Raw genomic sequence first — 24,394 nt, 5'->3', positions numbered from 1 at the left:
GTGGTTGTACATGAACAGTTGAGTCTTGTCCTCTTCTATGTTGTACCATGCATTTATGAAGTGGCTGTTTGATCTCTCCAATGTAGAGGTCTGAGCATTCCTAACTGCACTGTAAAGCATACACTACATTGCTAAGTTTGTGTTTCATGAAAGCCCACTTAGGATAAGTGATGCCCGGTGTTGTAGAGTTCTGATTACTTCAAGTTGGTGTTCCAGAGGGTGGTTGGAGTCAATCAATCAATCAATCCAAGCTTTATTCACCCCAGATGGAGAGTCCCAGATTTAAAGCCGGTGGGAGTTTCCCCCCAAAGGGGGACAAAGGACCCCCTGATGATCCTCTACCTAATCACATGAGCCAAGGTGTGAAAACGGGTGTGGGTCACAATCAGCCAGGGTTTCGGGTGAGCTCATTGTGAAACTTGGCCCCACCCTATCATGTGAATTCCTGAGGTCAGATGGCCCAGAATGTGAGTGGGCGTTAAGGCGTCTGGGGAGGGATCTCAAAACTGGATTATAGATGGCAGGCAGTTGGTGTCGTAAACCACCACCTCTGTTCAAAGATGGTCGCTCACAGTGGACATAAATGGCTTCTTTTACTCCTCTTTCAAACCATCTGTCCTCTCTGTCCAAAATGTGAACATTGGCATCCTTGAAAGAGTGACCTTTATCCTTAAGATGCAGATGGACTGCTGAGTCTTGTCCCGTGGAGGTGGCTCTTCTTTGTTGTGCCATGCACTTGTGAAGTGGCTGTTTGGTCTCTCCAATGTAGAGGTCTGGGCATTCCTCGTTGCACTGTACAGCATACACCACGTTGTTAAGTTTGTGTTTAGGAGTTTTGTCTTTCGGGTGAACCAGTTTCTGTCTGAGTGTGTTGCTGGGTCTGAAATACACTGGGATGTCGTGCTTGGAGAAAACCCTCCTGAGTTTCTCTGATACACCGGCTACATAGGGGATGACAATGTTGTTGCGTCTGTCTTTCTTATCCTCCCTCGCTGGTGTCTGATCTTCTTTTCTGTGTGTGACAGGTGAGACCTGAGTCTGGGAACTGCCCCTGGTGGGCGGAGCCGGTCTTTGCTCCTTTCATAAGCTCAGGTGTGGGCAATTAGGTATTTCTCAGCAAACCTGAAGCTGCAAGTGCTTGGTCCAAGTTGGGCAGGTTGGTGTTAATTTCTTTCCATGAAAGCTTGATGCGGGTCCCCCTAAACTTCTGTTAGAACGGTAGGTTACACAACAATGTACCACTGGAGCTCTGGCTGTTGGCAGAGGTTTACAGTTATTTGCACCCTTGTAGGTGGGAAACATTGCTCTCGTGAGAACAGTATAGTGGACTTCATCGCCACTGACCCACATTTATTAGGGTGTGACACGAACTTGTGGACAGGTAACAAAACCAATTCAGTTGAGGAATATTCCTGTTTTACTGTCCAGCATAAGTGATCTCCTGCCTTTTATTCACAGAGTACCGAGCTGCTGCTTTGCCAAGTGGATTTCTGGCTGCGGGCAAAGGACCCGACACGTCACTGAATTTTAAACTGTTTTAAATGCGACAGACTGACTGCTGCGGCTGTCGATTGTTTGTTTCTTGTTTTATTTTTCTGTATCAGTAGGCACCACAGATATTGACTCTTTTAGTATTTTAACCCTTTTTTTATTTATATATATATTGTCGCGACTGGTGAAGGCGCTGCAGGGAAAACAAATCCTTTTTTTTTTTGTCTCACCGCTTTTGCATGCACAGCGGTGGGCCTGAGTGAAGACGGTACTGAAGATTTATCATTTTCTATCGTGTTTTGCCCATTTGGGGTTATGTGTGAGCTGCCGTCCCTTTTTAACCTGTGTGCTATGCCGATTTGTTCTTAAACGGTTCCCCGCAGCGCTTGTCCTGTCTCACGGGAAATCATACAGTTTTATCATTTTAATAAGGTAAAGTTTTTAATTGTTTTTAGGTGCCGCTGTTACACTGTTACTTTTATTTTGTATTAAAAATTAAACTCTTTTTAACTGACTGTGCGCCTACGGCTCTGTCCTATTCTAAATAGGTACCTACCACGGGTCACAAACTGGCGTTGTCGGACAGGACGAGCCTCTAGGTGTACACGGCGATTAGTCAGTTGGTTTGTGTAAAATTCCTTTTTTAATTTTTATGGGTTTCAAGCATTTATTGAATCTGTTGATGTTATATTATAATGTGTATTTTAGGGGGAGCCTAATCACATATTAATGGCATAATAATCTTTCATTGCAGGTTTAACTGCATTCATGTAATCCATAGTGTTCATTAGAGAGTTGTTAATTGGGGGGTTGAAGTTATGGGGAAGTGAGAAAGTTAAGCTAAAGTTAAGATGACTCCATATCTGTTTACAATACAACACATCACTTATAATAAAGTTTACAGCATGGAGGCCTGTGAGCCCAGCACAACTTGCTGCAGGGGAATCTGGAGGAGAAGACACACATAGTGGGGCCTGTTCATACACACACAGTTTCTCAACTTGTTTTGCTCAAAACTGTTACGTGACTTGTCCAGTGTACGTGACTGTTTACTAGACAGAGGACATCTGGAGTAGGGAGTAAAGGGTGTTAAGGGTCCGATGTACTGGAGTGTTCTTAGATTACGAGAATTGATACCTAGATTTCCAGTAAATCCAAGTGTTTTGACGCATATTATTCGTCATCAACTGTTATATATACCACTCCTTATTTTTGTTCGGGGGAGACTGCCTTGAAAAGTGTAACGATACGCTTCTTCCCCACATATATATGTGTTTAATAAAATCACTATTTTGACATCTACTGGGACTCTGCAGTCGTTTGTCTTTTCCTCAAAATACGAACCGCGACAAAACTGTTTTATATTTGTATTTATTTGTTTTTTTAGGCAAAGCAGCAGCTGGTAATTCCTAGTGGTAACAAAGTGTAATCTGCATTTAAACATTGTAGGCACACTGAGGGTTTTATTTTTTTTATTATTATGGAGTCACAATCAGGCATTTCTAGCCCCTGTAGACCTCATGACTCTACCCCTATGGAGGGCTCTCCCCGAGAGAGGTTGGTTTATATCCCTAGAGAGAGGTCGTGCCCCCTGTTTAGTGGAACTGGGGAAATTGGTGTCCAAAGTTGGGTGGAGGAAATAAAATCTGTGATGCGCACTCGTAGACTTGCCCCTATTGATAGAGCCCATTATATCTATGACCATTTGACTGGTGATGCTCGTGAAGAAATAAAATATAGGTCCCAGCAAGTAAGAGAAGATCCAGACCGCATTCTTGATATTCTCATTAGCCAGTATGGTTGCCCCATGTCCTTTACCGCTGTTAAGGAAGCTTTTTATGCAAGAAGGCAGCAAGAAGGGGAGTCATTGAGGGAATTCTCCCATGCATTGTTCTCTCTCATGGACAAAATGATTCAAAGCTGTCCAGAGAGGCGAATTCCTGAGGCTGCTAGACTGCTTTCTGATCAGTTTGTAGAGGGTGTCCGGGATGGAAATTTGAGCCGCGAGCTTAAAAGGATTGTTCGCGAACATCCAGATTATGACCTCCATACTTTAAGAGATGAAGCCCTCAGGTGGGAGCGGGAAGGCAGAATAGGAGTAGAACCAGGCCGGTTCAGGACTTATTCTGTCCCATCAGTCTACAGTATTCAGCATACAGGACAAGCAAGGGTGCCAATGGATACTATTGGGTCAGAATTAGCAGAGGTTAAGGAAATGTTAAAACGGCAGCAGGCCCAGATTGATCAGCTTACACATGAGTTGAGAGTTGCCCATACATCAAGTAAGCCTAGGTTCACGGAGAGAGGAAGGCAGGTTATTTGCAGACGGTGTCAGAAACCTGGCCATTTTGCTAAAGACTGTGATAACGAAAGGGTAGTAGCCTTTGAGTCTACAGCCCCTAGCAGGAGCTCATCTGGTCAGGGTAGGTTTTCCATGCAGACGGAAAACTAGCACCCTCTGTTATGCTGAGCCACATATCAGATGGGGACATAACTGGCTCCAACAGTTGTAATGCTCAAACGTCTGGTCCCCCACCCAAGTTGGTAGGCTCCTGTCCAAAGATTACCATTAATATGGGAGGAGTAGACGTCTCCTGTTTATTAGACATTGGGTCCATGGTTACTACCATCACGGAGAGTTTTTTTGCCAAACATTTTAAGAACTGGGGTCCAGAGAAACTGAAAGCATGCCATTGGCTGCGGTTACGGGCAGCTAATGGGTTAGATATCCCCTACGTTGGCTACCTGGAGCTTGATTGCCAGGTGTTAGGGAGGCAAATACCGAAGCGTGGTGTGTTAGTTGTTAGAGATCCTTTGGAGCCCAGCCCCAACTCAGAAATATGTGGAGTACTCGGCATGAATGTGATCCGCGAGTGTTATAGGGAGCTGTTTTTGGAACATGGCTCTGCTCTTTTTGACCTTCCTTTAGTGCAGGAAGATCCTTGGCATCAGGCTTTGCAGCGTTGCCATACAGCCCAGCTACAGCCCGAAGCACAGGTTAGTGGCCCAGTGAGAGTTAAGGGTAGAAGAAAAATTTGCATCCCCGCAGGCACAATGAAGTTTGTACCTACCACATGTCGAAAAGCCCCTTCAGCACACACTGGAACAGCGCTTTTTGAACCATTAGATGCCGGCTTGCCTCATGGTCTCCTTTCTTCTCCAGCTTTGGTCCAAGTGGTCAGTGGCACTGCATTTATCCCAGTTACAAATGTGGGATTAACCGAGGCCAGTTTACCACCTCGCAGTCAGCTTGGCACCTTGTGCCAAGTTGAAATTGTCAGCCAATTGGATGGCTCGACCAGTCTGTTGGAAGATTTGGGAGAGGAAAAATGTGTTACCATGGCAACTCAGAGTGTGGAACCCAACCCTCTGAAAACTGCAATTGATGCAATTGATCTGCCAGCCCTCACTGTACCCGATCAGGACAGGGTAAGAGCCCTTTTGCGTGAGTACCAATCTGTTTTTTTCTTCTCATGATGGTGATTTAGGGTGTACCAATTTAATTACTCATGGGATCCCACTTTTAGATGAGACTCCAGTCCACCAGCGGTATCGACGCATTCCACCTTCAGAGTATGAGAGCGTTAAGGCCCATATTCAACACCTGTTGGAGAGTCAGGTGATCAGAGAAAGTTGTAGCCCTTTTGCATCTCCAATTGTGGTAGTACGAAAGAAGGACTCCAGTATCAGGCTTTGTGTGGATTACCGTCTGCTTAACTCAAGGACTAGGAAGGATGCTTTTCCCTGGCCCCGAATTGAGGAGTCCTTGGATGTGTTGTCAGGTGCACGTTGGTTCGCCACCTTGGACTTGGCTAGTGGCTACAATCAAGTCCCTGTTGCTGAGCCAGACAAGAAGAAAACTGCTTTCTGCACTCCTTTCGGGTTATTTGAGTTCAACCGCATGCCATTTGGCCTCTGTAATGCACCAAGCACCTTCCAGAGATTGATGGAGCGAATGTTTGGTTCCCAGAATCACCAGTCTTTGTTGTTGTATCTGGATGATGTGATTGTCTTCTCTACCACAGTAGACGAGCATATTCAGCGCCTAGGAGCAGTACTGGAGACTTTGCGGGTACAAAACTTGAAGGCCAAGTTGGAAAAATGCTGTTTTCTGCAGACAGAGGTAAAGTACCTTGGGCATGTGATCTCCAAGGATGGGGTAGCCACAGACCCAGATAAACTATCTGCTGTGTCTAATTGGCAAACTCCTAGCTCTGTTGCTGAATTGAGGTCATTCTTAGGGTTTGCTAGTTACTATCGCCGCTTTGTTCCAGGTTTTGCATCCCTAGCTGCTCCGCTTCACCAGCTGGTGGCCGAGCTGGCTGGGACTAAGCACAAACGCCCCTCCAAGCGTGCATTACAGGAAGTTTGGACCGAGCAGTGTGAAAACAGCTTCCAAGAGTTGAAAGCCCGGTTGGTGAATTCCCCCGTGTTGGCTTATGCTAATTTTTCACAACCTTTTATCTTGGAGGTTGATGCCAGTCACTGGGGTCTGGGGGCAGTGCTTTCACAACAGCAAGCAGATGGCAAGGTGCGTCCTATAGCCTATGCTAGTCGAGGACTAAAGCCCACGGAGCGTAACATGTCCAACTACAGCTCCATGAAACTTGAATTCCTAGCCTTGAAATGGGCTATGACTGAAAAATTTAGAGAATATCTGCTGGGTAACAAGTGTGTTGTCTATACAGACAACAACCCCTTGAGCCATCTGACTACAGCAAAGCTCGGAGCTTTGGAACAGCGCTGGGCTGCTCAGCTCTCTTCTTTTGATTTTTCAATTAAGTATCGTCCAGGTCGTACAAATGGCAATGCAGATGCTTTGTCCCGACAGTGTCAGCCATCAGAGCAAACTGTGTCTTTAGAAACACTGCTTTCTGGTACTTCCCTTCCAGACTCTTTAGTCCAAACAGTTTTACCACCCCAGCAAGTAATTCAATCTATGATTTCGGTTTTACCCTCTCATTCACTTGCAGACCTTGCTACTTTGCAGAGGGGTGACCCCACGATTAGTGGCTTTTTGAAGTTCTGGTGCAGAGGAACTGGCCCTACTCACCAGGAGAGGAGAGATTTGCCAGCAGTAGTGTTGGAAATGTTGCGCCAGTGGAGGAAACTGGTAGAGAAGGAGGGCGTCCTTTATCGGCAGATTTTCCAGCCAGATGGGGGGGAACCCGTGTGCCAATTAGTGGTCCCTCAGAGTCTCAAGAATGAGGTTTTACATGGCTTGCATAATCACCATGGTCACCAGGGAACTGACAGGACTGCAGACTTGATACGCAAGAGGTGTTATTGGCCAGGTATGTTTAAGGAGGTTCAGGATTACTGTCAGCAATGTGAACGTTGTGCGCAGGCTAAAGCAGTTTATCCCAAACCTAAAACAACCATGGGTCACCTCATGGCTGCGAGGCCCAATCAGATTCTGGCAATTGATTTCTCATGCCTTGAACCTTCTGTTGATGGCCGTGAAAATGTATTGATTCTGACCGATGTGTTTTCAAAGTTCACTCAGGCCATTTCTACTAAGGATCAAAAGGCAACTACTGTGGCCAGTGTTTTGGTTTATGAGTGGTTTTATCGCTTTGGTGTCCCCTCTAGGATCCACTCTGATCAGGGGAGGAGTTTTGAAGGAGCAGTAGTTCAGCAGCTGTGCCAGTTATATGGTGTGGAAAAGACTCGCACCACTCCTTACCACCCACAAGGTAATGGCCAGTGTGAGCGTTTTAATCGGACTCTGCATGATCTGTTGAGAACCCTACCCCCTGAGCAAAAGCGTCATTGGCCCATGTATTTACAGCAGCTTACCTTTGCCAACAACACCACAATCCATCAAACTACGGGTGAGTCACCCTATTTTCTTATGTTTGGCCAAGAACCCCAGCTCCCAATTGACTTCCTGTTAGGCAGAGTGGAGGAACCCACACAGGGCCCGGTGCACACTTGGGTCCAAGAGCATCAGAAACGTCTTGGTGTTGCTTACGAAGGTGTGAGAAATCGCACCCAAGCAGCAGCGGCCCTGCGTGCAGATTGTCAACCTGCCCCAGCTTCTGACCCCTTGCCATTGCATCAGTTAGTGTATTTGAGAGATCATAGCATTCGGGGCCGGAATAAAATACAAGATTTTTGGGGCGCTACACCGTATTGTATTGTCCGTGCCCCTGCTGACGCTGGTCCTGTGTATACAGTGGCCCCACTCCATGATCCAGAACAGAAAAGGCAGGTTAATAGACAATTCATTAAGCCGATCCCTGCTGATATCTGTGAGAAAATAAGGGCAGAGCTCCAGCAAACTCCTAACCCTAGACGTTCACCTGAGCGGTTATCCCTGTCTGAGGATGCTGGAGACTTTTATGTGTGGCAACGAAGGGAGTCCCCGAGAGGTAACCCTCAATGTTCACAAACGGCTTCTGAACCTGGTCTCCAACAACCCCCAGAGGACCTGGCTATAGTAATGAGGCCGCAGTCCAGAGGGACTGAACCTGGTACCCTGACTCAACAGTGTAGTGTCCCCACTCCATTAGCTGAAAGTGGTACAGTCAGAAGAACGACACACTCAACAGCTGGCCACCATTCCAATCCACACCATCTGCCCCAATCAGCTGAAGCCAGACCACCTAGTGTACATTCAGTAACAGCTTTTTACAGACCGTGGCTTTAAAGTTTCATTGTTGGGTCGCCAATGCAAAAACCAGGGGGGAGAATGTGACAGGTGAGACCTGAGTCTGGGAACCGCCCCGGGTGGGCGGAGCCGGTCTTTGCCCCTTTCATAAGCTCAGGTGTGGGCAATTAGGTATTCCTCTTGCAAACCTGAAGCTGCGAGTGCTTGGTCCAAGCTGGGCAAGTTGGTGTTTTTAATTCCTTTCCATGAAAGCTTGATGCGGGTTCCCCTAAACTTCTGTTAGAACGGTGGGAAACATTGCTCCTGTGAGAACAGTATAGTGGACTTCACCGCCACTGACCCACATTTATTAGGGTGTGACACGAACTTGTGGACAGAGTACCGAGCTGCTGCTTTGCCAAGTGGATGTCTGGCTGCGGGCAAAGGACCCGACACATCAGTGTGTTTTAATTTGGTTTAAACTGGTGTAATTCGACAGACTGACTGCTGCGGCTGTCGATTGTTTTGTTTTTTTTGTTTTATTTTTCTGTATCAGTAGGCACCACAGATATTGACTCTTTTAGTATTTTAACCCTTTTTTAATATATATATATATATTGTCGCAACCGGTGAAGGCGCTGCAGGGAAAACAAATCCTTTTTTTTTTTTTGTCTCACCGCTTTTGCATGCACAGCGGTGGGCCTGAGTGAAGACGGTACTGAAGATTTATCATTTTCTATCGTGTTTTGCCCATTTGGGGTTATGTGTGAGCTGCCGTCCCTTTTTAACCTGTGTGCTATGCCGATTTGTTCTTAAACGGTTCCCCGCAGCGCTTGTCCTGTCTCACGGGAAATCATACAGTTTTATCATTTTAATAAGGTAAAGTTTTTAATTGTTTTTAGGTGCCGCTGTTACACTGTTACTTTTATTTTGTATTAAAAATTAAACTCTTTTTAACTGACTGTGCGCCTACGGCTCTGTCCTATTCTAAATAGGTACCTACCACGGGTCACATGTGCATCTTTGATGACTTCATAAACGCCTGTTAATAGAAAATTGTACTTCGTAGTCAGTATAATCTTTTAATAATATAAGTTTGCATATGATAGAATACTGCATGATGACCTCTTTATGACTCAGACTGTTGTTTTAATTCACTGTGACCCGTTATCATGCAGGGAAGGAGCAGTACCTGCTAGTGATAGATAAGAGCTTAACAAGCAGTTTCACTTCGTACCAGGTAGAGGAGCCTCTCCTGGCACACGCACACACACACATATACACATCCACATTCCAATGTAATGAACAAACGCACCTACTGTTGTATATAAATAAAGACCAGGGCAGTGGCAGAGTGCGAGTCCCGGAGCCCTCACTCTCGTGCGAGTGCTCTGTGACTGCCCTTGCTTGCAAGTAAAAACTGCAGTGTGTGTGTGTTTCTTCTATCAGACTCTCAGCTGAAGAAGTGTCTTTAGAATAAATTTCTTGACAACGCCCAATTAGGATAACCGCATGTTTTGGGCTGATTGAACACACAAATGGCCTGAGGATAAAAACTCCTCTTGAGCCTCTCTGTTCTTGTTCGGATGGTGCAGAACCTTCTGCCTGATTTCAGAAGCTGGAACAGTTCGTTGCTGGGATGGGACGGGTCCTTCAAAATCTGAGTTGCTCTAGTCCAGCATCTCCTGACGTAAATGTCCTGTAGGGAAGGGAGAGCAGTCCTGCAGCAGCGTTCTGCCATACGGATCACTCTCTGAATAGCTTTTTTATCCTTGACACAGCTGTTTCCATGCCAGGATGTGATGTTCTGTGTGAGGATGCTCTCCACAGCACCTGTATAGAAAGTCCTGAGGATCACTGGAGAAACCCTGAACTTCCTCAGTTGTTGTAGGTGGTACAGGCGCTGCCTAGCCTTTTTGGTCTGGACCTGAATGTGGGCAGACCATGTCAGGTCTGAGGAGATGTGGACACTGAGATACTTGAAGGACTGCACACTCTCCCAGGAGCTCCATTAATGATAATGGGCTTATAGACTCTGTGTTTACTCCTTCTGAAGTCCACCACCAGCTCCTTGGTCTTGCCAACGTTCAGCTGGAGGTGGTTGTCCCGGCACCACGATGCCAGATTCTTCACTTCATCCATGTAGGCCTCATCGTTGTTGGAGATGGCGCCCAACACCACTGTGTCGTCAGCAAACTTCACAATGGTGTTGGAGCCGTGGGTGGCCACACAGTCTGAAATGCAGAGGGAGTAGAGCAGTGGCGAGAGGACACACCCCTGTGGCGCTCCCGTGCTGATGGTGATGCTGTCGGAGATGCACCTACCCACCCTCACCACCTGAGTTCTGCCAGTGAGGAAGTCCAACACCCACGCACACAGACGGCTGTTGAGCCCTAGATCCCTCAGCTTTGTGAACAGTCTACCGGGCACTATTGTGTTGAATGCTGAGCTGTAATCAACAAACAGCATTCTCACATAGTTACCCTGTTTCTTGTCCACGTGGCTGAGGGTGGTGTGCAGGACGTGGGCAATGGCGTCCTCCGTGGATCTGTTGGGTCGGTAGGCAAACTGGAGCGGATCTGTGGTGTCTGGGATGGGAGAGGAGATGGTTTTCTTCAACAGCCTCTCGAACACCTTCATAACCACCGAGGTCAGTGCAACTGGCCGGCAGTCATTCAGGCATGAGGGCTTGTTGTTCTTGGGGACAGGGATGATGGTAGATCTCTTGAAGCATGTGGGGACTACAGACTTAGCCAGGGACTCGTTGAAAATCGAAGTGAACACACCTGCTAGCTGGTTAGCACAGCACCGCAGCAGACGGCCGGTGATGCCGTCTGGCCCCGCCGCTTTCCTTGTGCTCAGTCAGCGCCGCTCACCTCAGTGCCGCTCGAACGTCGTGCTCTGCAATGCTGATCGCCGGTCCCTCTCTGATGATGTCACTGTCCTCAGTTATCAGGCAGTTGTTAGAATTAGCCGCGTGGCTAACCTCGAAACTCGTTGGAGAATGCAGAGTCAGCGTTGGTTGGCACAGTGTCCCTGGTTTTGTAATCCGTGATTGTGTGTAGTCCGTGCCACATGCTCCGTGTGTCGCCCCAGCTGAAGTGAGACTCCACTCGCTCCCGGTATCGGCGTTTGGCATCCCTCCCGTGCGCCATATGAGGCCGCTTTGTAGGCGCTCATATTGCCAGTGGCGAGACCTGCGTTGTAGGTGGCGGTCCTGGCGTTCACTGCAGCGCGGATCGATCTGTGGGGGTCAGCCATGTCTCCATGAAGCACAGCATGTTGCAGTCCCTCATGTCATGTTTGAAGGTGACTCTTGCCCTCAGATCATCTAGTTTGTTCTCCAACGATTGTACATTAGCCAGCAGGGTACTGGGCAGTGGTGCACGGTGCACCTGCTGTCTCAGTCTGTTCTGAACGCCAGCGGGTTTCCCCTGGCGTTTCTTTGTTCTGCGCCTCGGGTGAGCATCCTGTCCATTGTTGTTGGCTGCGCCACGTAGTATCTCAGTCAGCCAGGATGGGTCTGGTTTAAAAGTGTCCAAGATCACATGTGCAAACTTGTTACCAATGTTGAGAAGGGAACTACTGTCATAAACTATAAAACTAGAAGTTCCTGGAATGTATAACAAGGTAATAAACAAGTAAACAGCTAAAAAGGTGCATAGTCTGTGCGGAGCGGTCAGGAAGGCATCTGGACATGGCCGCGCCATCTTGTTACTCTGTTTGTGTCATATGTTACTAACATAACATATGTTAACATATGTTACTCTTACTGAAACGTAACAGACAGAATCAACCTTTGGAGACCTATTCTCGTTTTCACACCTTGGCTAGTGTGATTAGGCAGAGGATCAATAGGGGGTCCACGGCCCTATTAGGGATACTCCCAATACGTCTTAAAAATCTTGGGCTCTACCCCAATTGCTCTTAGAACTGAAGAAGCTTCTGGGATAAGCGGTGAAACATCTTCAAGAAAGTCAAGAAATCCAGATGCTTTTTTTTCAACTCCTTAGACCATGATATGAAATAATATTGTTGGGTTTATCTAAGTACAAACCCTGCTGGAACAATTAGACAACCAACTGCAGCAGCAAAACAAGACACAAGACAGAGCTCGTTGTGTGATCACTCGCGAGGGAGGCCGACTAAGGCCAAGCGCTGTTCCTTCCACTTGAACCTTGTCGACCTCGGCCAGACTACCTGTAGCGCTCCTTTTATTGTGATTACATGAATATGCATAGTCCCATTAACACGTGACAGTTTCAAACAGGCATGTGTGTGTAAGCAGAGTGGGAGTCTCCCTTGTAACAGTCCAACTAAGACAAAAGACTGTTGTAACTGAACAGATACAGAGTGTGTGTTCCGCCATACCATATATCACCAAACAAGATGCAACCTTCCCATGAATTTAACATGTGTATGAGGTATGCCAGAACACCAGAAGGGAGTGAACATCTTCCCCTCTTATGGTGCACAAAGTGCACATAGAACCTTAGTAGACCTAAATAAGGATGACACATTTTATCAACATACAAATGATTATATATCTCTAAGCATAAATGATTATATGTTTCTAAGTACTGTTAAAATCTCCCAATTCTTTTAATCTTTGGGCTAAAGGAAGGACAATACTCGGTGTATAAATGCTCAATCAACAATTATTTATTTCCATACAATTTAACACTTATGAGCACAGACCATCCGGATGGGGAGACATGCATGAAGAGGGTCACAGCAAATCTCAAACTGGTGAAGGGTTACTCAAGCTCTTATAGCCTCTAGTGGCCCCCACCTAGTCGTAAAAGCCTAAACATTCACATTCTTTCTCTCACACGGCGCCTAAGTTATGACCTCGGCTCCTTGTTTTTCTGCTCCCAACAAGGTGGTGGTATGGAATGTGGTCTGTCTCTTCTACTATCAGAACAACAAGGCCTTCTGCACCCAACATTCTCTTAATGATTCAGCAGTATGAAATGTCAAGAAACAGTGTTACACATTCAACAGTGTCGAGTAATACAGGTCAATCCAATAGATCTAATGATTTTTCATACTTTTTAACTCATAAGTATAATGTAAACTAAAACTACATACTGATCACACACTCTATACTAAGGGGTATAATATGACCTACAGCAGTATCATAATTCAACTACTTTGATTACAGATATAAGGTAACATATGATAACAGAATAATCTCACAGTACAAATGACAATCTTAAGTTATCACTCTCACAAATATGTTTTAGTTTTTTACAAGAGAGTGTGAGGTAGCATAACATAAACAGCAAGGAAGGTGATAAGTGGACAGCATCAGCATAGTAGTCAAGTTTCTTTTAAGTATACTTTATTTCTGGCATCTTCATTCTAGCATGCTCTCTGCAGTTGAAAATTACTTTCCCCTTTCTCTCTTTTCCTCTTATTTATTTCTTTTTGTCTACTTAGTTAGTTTTTTAGCTTATACTTCTTGTGTAGTCGAGAAGTTTTTATCCGTGTTTGGACACGAAACTCCGTGTAAAACTACTGAGATGACCGCGACGCCATGCTGCCCCTTTGTCTATAGCCGGGACCAGCTGCTGGGGCTAAGACAGCACAGCCATGCCGGTGTTCAGCATGAGATCCCTGCGATGATCAAGAGGAACTACCGCGGCTGCAGAGCGGGGAAAATGCGAAGACTGAGGAGGAAAAGATTCCGTCCTGCTCTCCCGTCTGTGGTGACTGGCAATGTCAGATCGCTGGTTAATAAGATGGAGGAGATCGCGACGCTAACAAGGACAGAGAAAGTTTTCCGAGAATGCAGTTATGTGTTTCACGGAGACATGGCTGCACAAAAACATCCCGGACCTGGTGGTGGATATAAACGGATTTACGTGTGTGAGAGCGGACAGGGACCCAGGCAGCAGCGAGAAGAAGAGGGGAGGAGGACTCGCTCTTTATGTTAACAACCGCTGGTGTTCCCCCAGTCACGTTAAGGTGAGGATGGCTGTGTGTAACAAACACATCGAACTGTTAGCAGTCGGTCTTCGACCATATTATCTACCGCGTGAGTTTTCCCTCGCCATTATTGTCATTGTTTACATCGCCCCTGATGCCGACGCGGCGCAGGCGTATGACGTCATCAGCTCTGCGACAGCGGACCTATTAAATCGTAGTCCCTCTGCGTTTGTGGCTATAACGGGCGATTTTAACCACACGAACCTCTCCACTGTTCTACCTACATTCAAGCAGTATGTGGACTGCAAAACAAGAGACAATAAAACACTGGACCTTTTTTTATGCCAATGCTGCTGAGGCATACACCTCCAGCCCTCTCCCTCCTCTGGGCAGGGCTGATCACAACCTGGTCTACCTCCAGCCCCTTTACAGACCTGCCGTCCAGAGACAACCTGCAGCCACAAAAACGGTTACAACATGGTCAAGGGAGTCGGAAGAGACTCTGCAGGGATGCTTCGAGTCAACTAACTGGGATGTTCTTTGTGATCCCAATCAGGACAATATTGACAATCTGACAGGCTGTGTTACAGACTATATCAACTTCTGTGTTGACACTGTGGTCCCCAAAAAAACAATTCTGTGCTTCCCCAACAATAAGCCCTGGGTTTCCAAAGACATCAAAGCAACCCTGAACAAGAAAAAAAGAGCTTTCAGAAATGGTGACAGAGATCAGCTGAAACTGGTGCAGAAGGAGCTGAAAGCCAAGATTGCAGAGGGTAAAGAGTCCTACAGACGGAGGCTGGAAAACAAACTGCAGGAAAACAACACCAGGGAGGTGTGGAATGGAATGCGGGCCATCACTGGCCTGAGACAAAAGAGAGGTGTTGGGATGGATGGGGACGTCGAAAGTGCTAACAACCTAAATCTACACTTCAATAGGTTCGACTGCCCTGCGTCTCCTGTCTCCACACCCAGCTCTTCCCATGTTCTCCTTTCGCCTCCTCCCTCTCCTGCCCCCTCAGACTGTCTCACCCTGTCCCTCTCAGCAGATGACATCAAAAAAGAATTGGGCAGACTCCACTCCGGCAAAGCTGCTGGCCCTGATGGTGTCAGTCCCAGGGCCCTCAGGTGCTGTGCTTCCCAGCTGTCTGGAGTTCTACAACGGATCTTCAACGTGAGCCTGGAGATGCAGAGAGTCCCATCACTCTGGAAGCAATCCTGCCTGGTTCCTGTCCCTAAAAAGATCAACCCGTCGACCCCCAGTGACTACAGGCCAGTGGCTCTGACCTCACATGTCATGAAGACGCTGGAGAGACTCATCCTGAAACATCTGCGTCTGCTGGTGGAGCCTTGGCTGGACCCCCTGCAGTTTGCTTATCAACCCGGTATCGGCGTGGAGGATGCCATCATCTACCTGCTGGACCAGGCTTATTCTCATCTGGACATTGTTGGGAGCACTGTGAGGGTCATGTTCTTTGACTTCTCCAGTGCTTTTAACACAATCAGACCATCACTGCTGGGGAATAAGCTCACGGAAATGCAGGTGGACGCCCCACTGGTAGCTTGGATCACGGACTATTTAACAAATCGACCACAGCATGTCCGACTGAAGAGCTGCCGCTCAGATAACATCCTGAGCAGCACAGGGGCGCCGCAGGGGACTGTCCTATCACCCTTCCTCTTCACTCTCTACACATCTGACTTCAGGTACAAGTCTCAGTCATGCCATCTGCAGAAATTCTCAGATGACTCTGCCATCGTGGGCTGTATCAGGGATGGACAGGAGGAGGAGTACAGGAGTGTGGTGGACAGCTTTGTCGAGTGGTGTGAGCTAAACCACCTACAACTTAACATCACAAAGACAAAGGAACTGATTATGGACTTTAGGAAGCAGGCTCCTACTCCTACCCCTGTCACCATCAGAGGGGCTGATGTGGAGATCGTTGAGGACTACCGGTACCTGGGGGTACACTTGGACTGTAAACTGGACTGGACCAAGAACACCAATGCTATCTTCAAAAAAGGGCAGAGTCGGCTTTTCCTACTGAGGCGGCTCAGGTCCTTCAATGTTGGTAGGAAAATGCTGACCATGTTCTATCACTCGGTGTTGGAGAGCGTCGTGTTCTTTGCAGCTGTGTGCTGGGGAAGTGGGGTCAAGACAGCTGATGCCAACAGGCTGAACAAACTGATTAGAAAGGCTGGAATGCTAAAAAAGCTTCTTTCTATCATGGACAACCCCTCCCACCCCATGCACGCCCCCATGATGGACCATCGGAGCAAACGCAGCAAAAGACTCATTGCCCCGAAATGCAGAACTGACCGCCACAGGAAATCCTTTGTGCCGGTGGCAATAAGACTGTTTAACTCTTCCTCACTCTGTAGGTGATTCTCCTGAGACGATTACCTATGTTATTCTGTTCCCTCCCAGACCGTGCAATATTACCCAAGAGTACTTATTGAATATTTGTTTCATCCCCCCATCATACGCTGCTACTCCCTTTATTCTATTGCACAATACACACACCTGGTTTAGATATAGGACATGAATAAATGGACAAACATGGTAAGTATAACCAAAGCAACATAAAGAAACATAATTTACCAGACATTTGCCTGTGAACAGAAGAAAATTCAAATGACCTGATGGTTAATAGTATTTGCTTTAAAAAACATATGCATGAATGTAATGGATGTAACTACTGCTACCACAAACAAACCCAGGATAGTATGTTAAGCAAAGTTACACCAGCAATGTTTAAATTAAGGCATTATGGTTGACTGTAAAATAACAAAGAATAAATGAGTGGTAAATGAGTTCATGCCTAACCACTTTGTCACAGAGAGGTCAAGGGCAGTGTAGTCCGAAGTAATGCCACGTTATTATTTACCTTGCAGCAGTGAAGCCACAAATGCAGCAGAAACACTGGTTGAGCACAGGAGCATTATATGATTAAAGGGCATCTGTCCTTCTGCCATCCAGCCCAACAGAGATGCCATTAGGGAAGCCAGCAGGCCCAGCACTGTAGCTTGTAGCTTTTTAAATGAAAAGAATAGTGAGAAAATATCATTCCTGGCAGACATAACGTCATACTGCACAGATAAGCAGATATAGGGAATATTGAAATTTATCCATATATTTTGTCACACAGTTTTTTATTTCCTTGTTTTTTGAATGAAAATGATGTACCTGCTTGAGTGCCAGGTTTCCAGCAATCAGCATCCACTTTTCTCTGGGAGAGTCCATTTTTCCTGCATTCACCTGACAGCATCAGACATTTTATCTCCTTAAAAAATTTGCTTCTACAATTTAATTACATGACAAACCCATTTAGCTGATGGAGATACTATCCATCTATCTTCTCTCGTTTATCCAGTTCAGGGTTGCAGGAGGTCTGAAACCTATCCCATCTATCACAGGACAAAAGGTAGGGTACAGCATGGACAAACTTGCATACACTGAACATATATACTATATAATCATATATACTGGCATACACTATATACCTACACTAGTGTTTTTATATATTGGAATCACCATGTTAAGTATTTAACATACATACATTGAATTAAGACCCATATATTTAGGTCAAGTATTATCCACATTTATTTCATAAGCCTGCACCACTTGTTGTATGAATACCTGTTGATCCACACCTCTTGTTTTTAGATTTAATAATTAAGATTAATTTGTAACTTGTGATTGTGTTATGGCCTGTGGTGACATGCCAAGACAAAGGGTTAATCGAAGTTGGCCCTGCTGAAGATGCAGCTCTGACAGCCTACACTGTCCAAAGTTGTCAAAAACCTGTCATTAATAAAATTTATAGCTTACTTTTGGCAGCAAAACTGACAAAACTGTCAGGCGGATTAATCGTTTGTACTGTGAAGCCGTCCTTGCACCTGTTGTTTCTGAATTTCTCACTCACTTTGGCCATAAAACTGTCAAAGGACTGATTAAAATGATGGATGAAAAGGTCTGGGAAGAGATGCCAGGAAGTTATGTAAGACAAGTGCTGAAGATCAAGAAGAGAACAAAAATGTGTAAAATCAACATATAAACTGGAGTAACACATTTAATTGATAGATGTTAAAGTATCGACGTTTGTAAAATTGGGAAAATACCTTTCGTTTTAATTTAAAACTAAATAAGTAAAAAGACAAGGAATGGAAATTTACCCAGCAGCAGGATGAGGGGTTGTGGACTCCTATAAAAGAAGTCAGGTAAGCTTTTTCCGTCAGTTATTTTGTATGTCTCTGCTGTTTGTGCTTAAAGGCTCTACACCCCATGGGTTTGCTTTGCTGCTTTGCTATGTGTTGTCTTGTTGTACTATGTGTTGTCTTTTTTTCTACCGAGATAGCTAACAGTAGTGATCATCACGGCTGTGTACATTCCACCCGACACGACGTGTAAACACGACGCTCTCTATCCTGCTGAACACCATTAACGAACAGCAGCAGATCCACCCTGAAGATGTTTACATATTTGCAGGTGACTTTAATAAGGCCGACATAAAGACAGTACTCCCAAAGTTCTATCAGCATGTAAAATGTCCCACCAGGGGAGAGAACACTCTAGATCATATTTACTCCAACATCAAGCATGCATATAGAGTCGTACCCCTCTCCCACCTTGGCCAGTCCGACCACCTCTGCCTCCTGCTCTCCCCAGCCTACACCCCCCTCAGACGCAGTGCCAGTCCCACCGCAACGACTGTTAAAACCTGGCCTGAAAATGCTCTCTCCAAACTGCAGGACTGCTTCACACAGACAGACTGGGACATATTAGAACACCAGGACCTAGAAACTTTCACAGGATCAGTACTGGACTATATCAAGTTCTGTATTGGAACTGTGACTGTGGATTTGGGTTTTCCCAAATCAGAAACCCTGCATACTTTCACCAGAATCTTGAACCTCTCACTGGATCAGTCAGCCATCCCATCCTGGTCACTCTTGGCCTTCCCCCTCTCACAAACATAAAGGACTTTCTTTCAAACGGACTTGGCCCTCATCTCTCCTCCACTCGCACACTGAGCACCGGGTCCCCACAGGGCTGTGTGCTGAGCCCCCTCCTGTATTCTCTCTACACCCAAAAACAACCTGGAACTGAACACTAAGAAAACCAAAGAGGTCATTGTCGACTTCAGGAGGCACAGCACTGACTCAACTCCCCCTATACATCCTCATCTCCACTGACATCTCCTGGACAGACAACATCTCAGCAGTTGTCAAGAAGGCCCAACAGTGGCTGCACTTCCTGAGGATCCTCAGGAAGTACAAGCTGGACTCCAACCTGCTGCTGACCTTCTACCGCTTGTCCATTGGGAGCCTGCTAACATACTGCATCACAGTATGGTATGGCAGCTGGACTAAGGCGGACAGAGCGAGGCTTCAGAGTGTAGTCAAGGCAGCACAGAAGATCATTGGCTGCCCTCTCCCCTCCCTGATGGACATTTATTTCTCCCGCTGCCTCAGCAGAGCAGCACACATCATCAAAAACAGTTCCCAGCCTGGTTTTAACATCAGGGAAGCGCTACAGGTGCATCAGCACAAAGACCCACAGCCTCAAGAACAGTTTCTTCCCAAAGGCCATAACCACCCTTAACTCATACATTTGCCGAAAACACAGTCCCACCCCCCATTTTCCCATTTACCTCTATAAACCACGACTGTGCAATACCAGATTCTATGTGCAATAACCCAAATCGTATATACATAACACTATTTATTTACATATTTACTTTTTTACTCTGGATTGTATATTTGTACATTTTATATATTTTTTCTGTTAATACTGTTCATATGTATATAGAGGCCCCGGGGCAGACCCAGGACACGCCGGAGAGATTATATCTCTCGGCTGGCCTGGGAACGCCTTGGTGTTCCTCCAGATAAGCTGGGGAGAGGGAGGTCTGGGCTTCTCTACTTAGGCTGCTGCCCCCGCGACCCAGCCCCGGATAAAGCGGAAGAAGATGGATGGACGGATGGATGGATGTATATAGTGCTGCAGAACTGTGCACCCCCCAGCCCACCCACACATGTTTGCACTGAGTTGGAGATGCTCTGTATCTCACTGTACAACTGTATAGTGACAATAATGGCATTCTATTCTATTCTATTCTATTCTATTCTAGTACATTTGTGAAGAAGAAACGCTACTTTTACTCCGTTATATTTGGTAATATTCGACACTTTTTTAAATAATTCATTTCACACATTAGATAATACTACTAATAATGGATCATGCCGCCAGTGGAGTTACCTGTAACTCTTTCACGAATCAGATGTAGCCATGCAGTCACATGACCAGTTATAAACTGTGACGGGCAGGGCGGCCCAAGCCTTTCAAACTAGCGGACACACGGAAAGAAGAAACACAGAAGACAACTGACCCAAAAACTCTGTAACAGAAAAATGAAACTAGATCTTATTGATTTACTGCAAAAGGACTGTAGAAGTAAAAGTTGCATGGCTTTTGTCTTGCAATCTAATTATTCAAACTAATGGGTAGTTTTGACAGTTTTTTGCTGCATTTTGACAGGTTTATGACTTATAGTTTGTAAACAAAACAAAAAAAATAAAGTGGTCCAGCTGGTGATTATTATTAATTATTGACAACAAAAATTGTCCAAAGTTTTAGAAATCCCTAATTAGTAAGATTTGTGGTTTATTTTTTGCACTGTAACTTATTTTCATAAAAGTTATAAAAAATGTCAAGTAGGATTAATTACTTTTAACTGTAAGACTGGCACAACAGCCATTGTTTCTGACCCTATGAGCTGACCTTGACTATAAATCTGTCAAAGTAATGAAGACGGCCTATAAGGTCTGGGAATAATGCCCAGAAAGTTATGTTATTTTAAAGTTATTGGTTTTCATTTGCTTTGTGTTATTTTCCTTCTCTGTTGTTGTAAAGTTTTGTTTTATTGTTTATATGACTGTTCAACAAACTCTGTTCTTTTCCAGAGGATCTTTTGGAGCGACTTGATTTTTAATTGGATCTTTAAAAAAATGAATCTACAAGTGACAGGTTTGATAAAGTTTATATACAAGATCCAACAGTTTCTCTCCAGCTAGCTTAAGTGTTCTAGTCTGGTTTTTCAAATATATACAAAGTCTTTAAACAAAATCTGTTTTCCAGATCGTCTTTCCTGTGCATGTCTGTGCATTCTTGTGTGTCATAAAATGCAAGTTGCAGAACCAAATGGAGACTGGAATATTTATTGAGGCAATGCATCTAAGAGAGGCATCATTAATCTCTGCAGGGGAGGGCAACAGGAGAAGATGCAAACTGAAGCTTTAAATAGATACAGGAGGTATTTATGAAGAGTAGAAAGGCTGGGATTAAAGAGCACACCTTAAACTATGTGTGATGATAACAAAAGAAGCAAAACAAAGGACAAGGCACCAGATACAGAGGACTAACAAAATAATACAGGAAGTAAGTGAATGGAGAATCTACGGTCATTGGTCTGAACACTGAAATGTCAACTCTGCCTAGGTTTTACAATGGGTGATTCACACTACCGTAACTCTTCGACCAGTTGGGACTTAAGAGACATTTTAAATGGTTAGTGAAAGAGAAGACAAGGGTTACGAAACATTACATGTGCATCATTAGAATGCACGAGCCATGACAGTCCAATCACAGACGCACGAAGCAGAGATGCGGGTGTGGAGAAGTGGCAATGCCCAAAAACACCTGGAGCTTTGTAATATAAAAGGGATAATATATAAAAAAACTGAGTGGTGTTAGGCTCAAAAAACGTTTTTTGTACATATTTAGTATAGTTCATATTTAAAGTTGATGTTGTGTTACATTTTGTTCATGTTGAATATCAGTTCTGTTCATACTTTTAACTGTTGAAAATTATTCTGATAATTTAATCATCAAAACCGATCTCTGATGATAACGCCTCTGTGATGTGTGTGTGTGTGTGTGTGTGTGTGTGTGTGTGTGTGTGTTTGCATTATACACTCGCTCCAGGTCACCGAAACACAGATAATACAGAGAGGTTATCTTGACTTCCTGGGAGAATGGGGGTTAATGAATATCTTGGACTAATGCCCCCATATCCTCTGGCTTTTCAGCCCAAAAAGGAAAGACACGTAGCCGTGTGTTGTTGCTATGGCCCCTTCAGCAGATAGAACAAAAGACAATACATGATCCTGGCGCAATGGCATTTCCCTTTGCCACCAGTTGACACTGATACTTGTGTCTCATGAACTAGCAAACGTGTCTAGTCTGGTAGGGTCATACATTGGTTGAGGGGGTGGGGGGTTTAAATATCTACTACTGTAATATTAGTAACAGAAAGGGGGGAAAATGTGATTCTTGTGATTTGAAAAATGAATGTGCTCCAGTGTTACAGTAAAGGTTGTGGATGTTAGGGGAAATGTTGCAAATAAATATGGTAACAATTGAAAATGGTATTTTCTAAAAAACAATGTGCAGTCAAATAAACATTTTTGGAGTATTGTTGGAATTTATTTGTCTCAGTATGATCCACATGTATGATAAAAAAAGGAAAAATTATAACTGAGAATTTGGCTGTTGTCAGTATACCCTTCCATTGTATCATTTTTTATTTATTTATTTTTACTAATCTTTAACTTTTTAAATTCTAACTTTTATTAATAGAATGAATAGTGGTTGTCTTTATGTTTTTAAACTCAACCTTGTAGTTTTCCAGTAAAATATATAAAATTACACACTCACAGCAGTCGAGAGTCTTGAAGCCAGAGTCGTTTCCAAGTTTCCCTTCATGCCTAAAACAGCTGGGACCAGAATTAAGATCTCTGTGATTTCTTGGAACACCTCCCAGCTCTGCCCAAAAAAATATATAAATAAAATACATATTGCAAAATATATATGTAAAGAAAACAATTTTAAACATTGCAGTGTTCTGTTCCTGACCTGAACAATATCGAGCAGCATCCCAGCAGAAACTGTTCCAAGCCCAGCCAACAGAAATGGCACCAGAATCTGCAGAACCATGGAACAGATGGACTCTTCAGGTGCACCTGAGACATTTGCATCTTTTGGTTGAGGGGATCTGGTGAGCCGTGACCTGCCATAAAGCTGATTTGGGAGCAAAAAATCTGTCTCGGTGTACTCCTCTGGCTCATAATAGATATTTTCATTAGACGTAAAATGCTGTGAGCTTCCAGAGAACTGGGATAAAGATGTGTTGGATCTGTTTTGTTGGCTTGGGCAAACAGAATCACTGTGGGTCAGTTTTGTATCCTGTGACTCTTGGACAACCATGGTGCAAACTTTGGTTCAGCGATATGTTGCTCCAGCTGCTCCTGCGCCAATGATTACAAAAAGTTGATCTAAATAGGAAATAGAAAAACTTATGTCATTGCCATGAAGATAATCAAGTGTGCAACTTTAATATAGAGATAGAGAGAGGGTTTCTTGTACAAGCCTGTTTCAGAATCATCTGATTGCAAGGATTCCTTGCATTATCATTCTTCATGCCCGTTTCACATCAGTATGACTGAGGCTGCATTGTCTTGCAGAGACAGTACTCTTTATTTGAAATTCCTTATACATGACCAGGTACTAAACCACTGAGGTTGGCAGTTTATAAGATGGGAATTGGACGAAATGTGTTACTTTTTAGCTACTTTTTTTATCACAAGCTAAAATAAAAAATTACAGACTATGTCGGAATTGAATTCGTCCTTTTTTGTTTTTTTTATTTTGTTATTCTTCTTTTCAGTTGGGAATGTTAATATAACAAAAATACAGTATCTTATAATCACAAGACATCCAACATATAATAACAAATATATACTTTTATTAAGATAAGAGTTTAAGCAGGTTCTAATTAACAAACCCTTAAATGATCAAAAACATACAAATATCTAACAGTAATAAATCCAAATATAAATAATTTTGTTCTTAGTTTTTATGGTTATCAATGAGGACTCTTGTATTGCTGAACCCACCAGATACACTTTTTTAAGTGTATCCGGTTTGAAGATTAAGATCAAATTGGTTAAGGACAGAAAAAAGGACTTTGTTGAGAATTTTGCACTGCTTACTTTTTCCTGGTGTTTCGCCATCTCTCCAGTACCTCTGATAACAAACTCCCTTGATAATGAAACATTTCTTGTTTTAATCTAAGACACTCCAGTCTTTTTTTTTCCAAGTTAAAAAACAATGAAAATATGCCTTACCCTTTTCTTACACCATAAGAGAACAACAGGAGGCATCTCTTCTGGCACACTGCTGCTGAGCTGACTCTTCCTTGTGGTTTCTGTTAATATCTGAATGGTGTGTTCAGTCTCCAGTGTGGCAATATTCTAACACACACACACACACCCACACACACACACACCTATCTGTCTATCCTGAGTGTCAACTCATCT

General features: G+C 44.5%; 1 protein-coding gene across 1 annotated transcript in view; it reads right to left on the bottom strand.

Annotated features, from left to right (window-relative positions):
• Nucleotides 1-24,326, bottom strand: part of slc41a2a (solute carrier family 41 member 2a) — a 32,643-nt gene extending 8,317 nt beyond the window's left edge. The window contains exons 1-5 of the mRNA XM_063480049.1: nt 24,203-24,326; nt 22,932-23,350; nt 22,734-22,841; nt 17,202-17,273; nt 16,903-17,047 (exon numbers count right to left, since the gene is read on the bottom strand). Of these exons, the coding sequence (XP_063336119.1) occupies nt 16,903-17,047; nt 17,202-17,273; nt 22,734-22,841; nt 22,932-23,282 (676 nt within the window). The 5' untranslated portion in view covers nt 23,283-23,350; nt 24,203-24,326. The remainder of the gene's footprint in view (nt 1-16,902; nt 17,048-17,201; nt 17,274-22,733; nt 22,842-22,931; nt 23,351-24,202) is intronic.
• Between the last annotated feature and the right edge of the window lie 68 nt (nt 24,327-24,394).

This window comes from Pelmatolapia mariae, linkage group LG7, assembly GCF_036321145.2.
Source record: "Pelmatolapia mariae isolate MD_Pm_ZW linkage group LG7, Pm_UMD_F_2, whole genome shotgun sequence".
Classification (NCBI taxonomy): domain Eukaryota; kingdom Metazoa; phylum Chordata; class Actinopteri; order Cichliformes; family Cichlidae; genus Pelmatolapia; species Pelmatolapia mariae.
The sequence above is the reverse complement of the archived record's forward strand: the minus strand, read 5'-3'. Positions and strand labels throughout refer to the sequence as shown.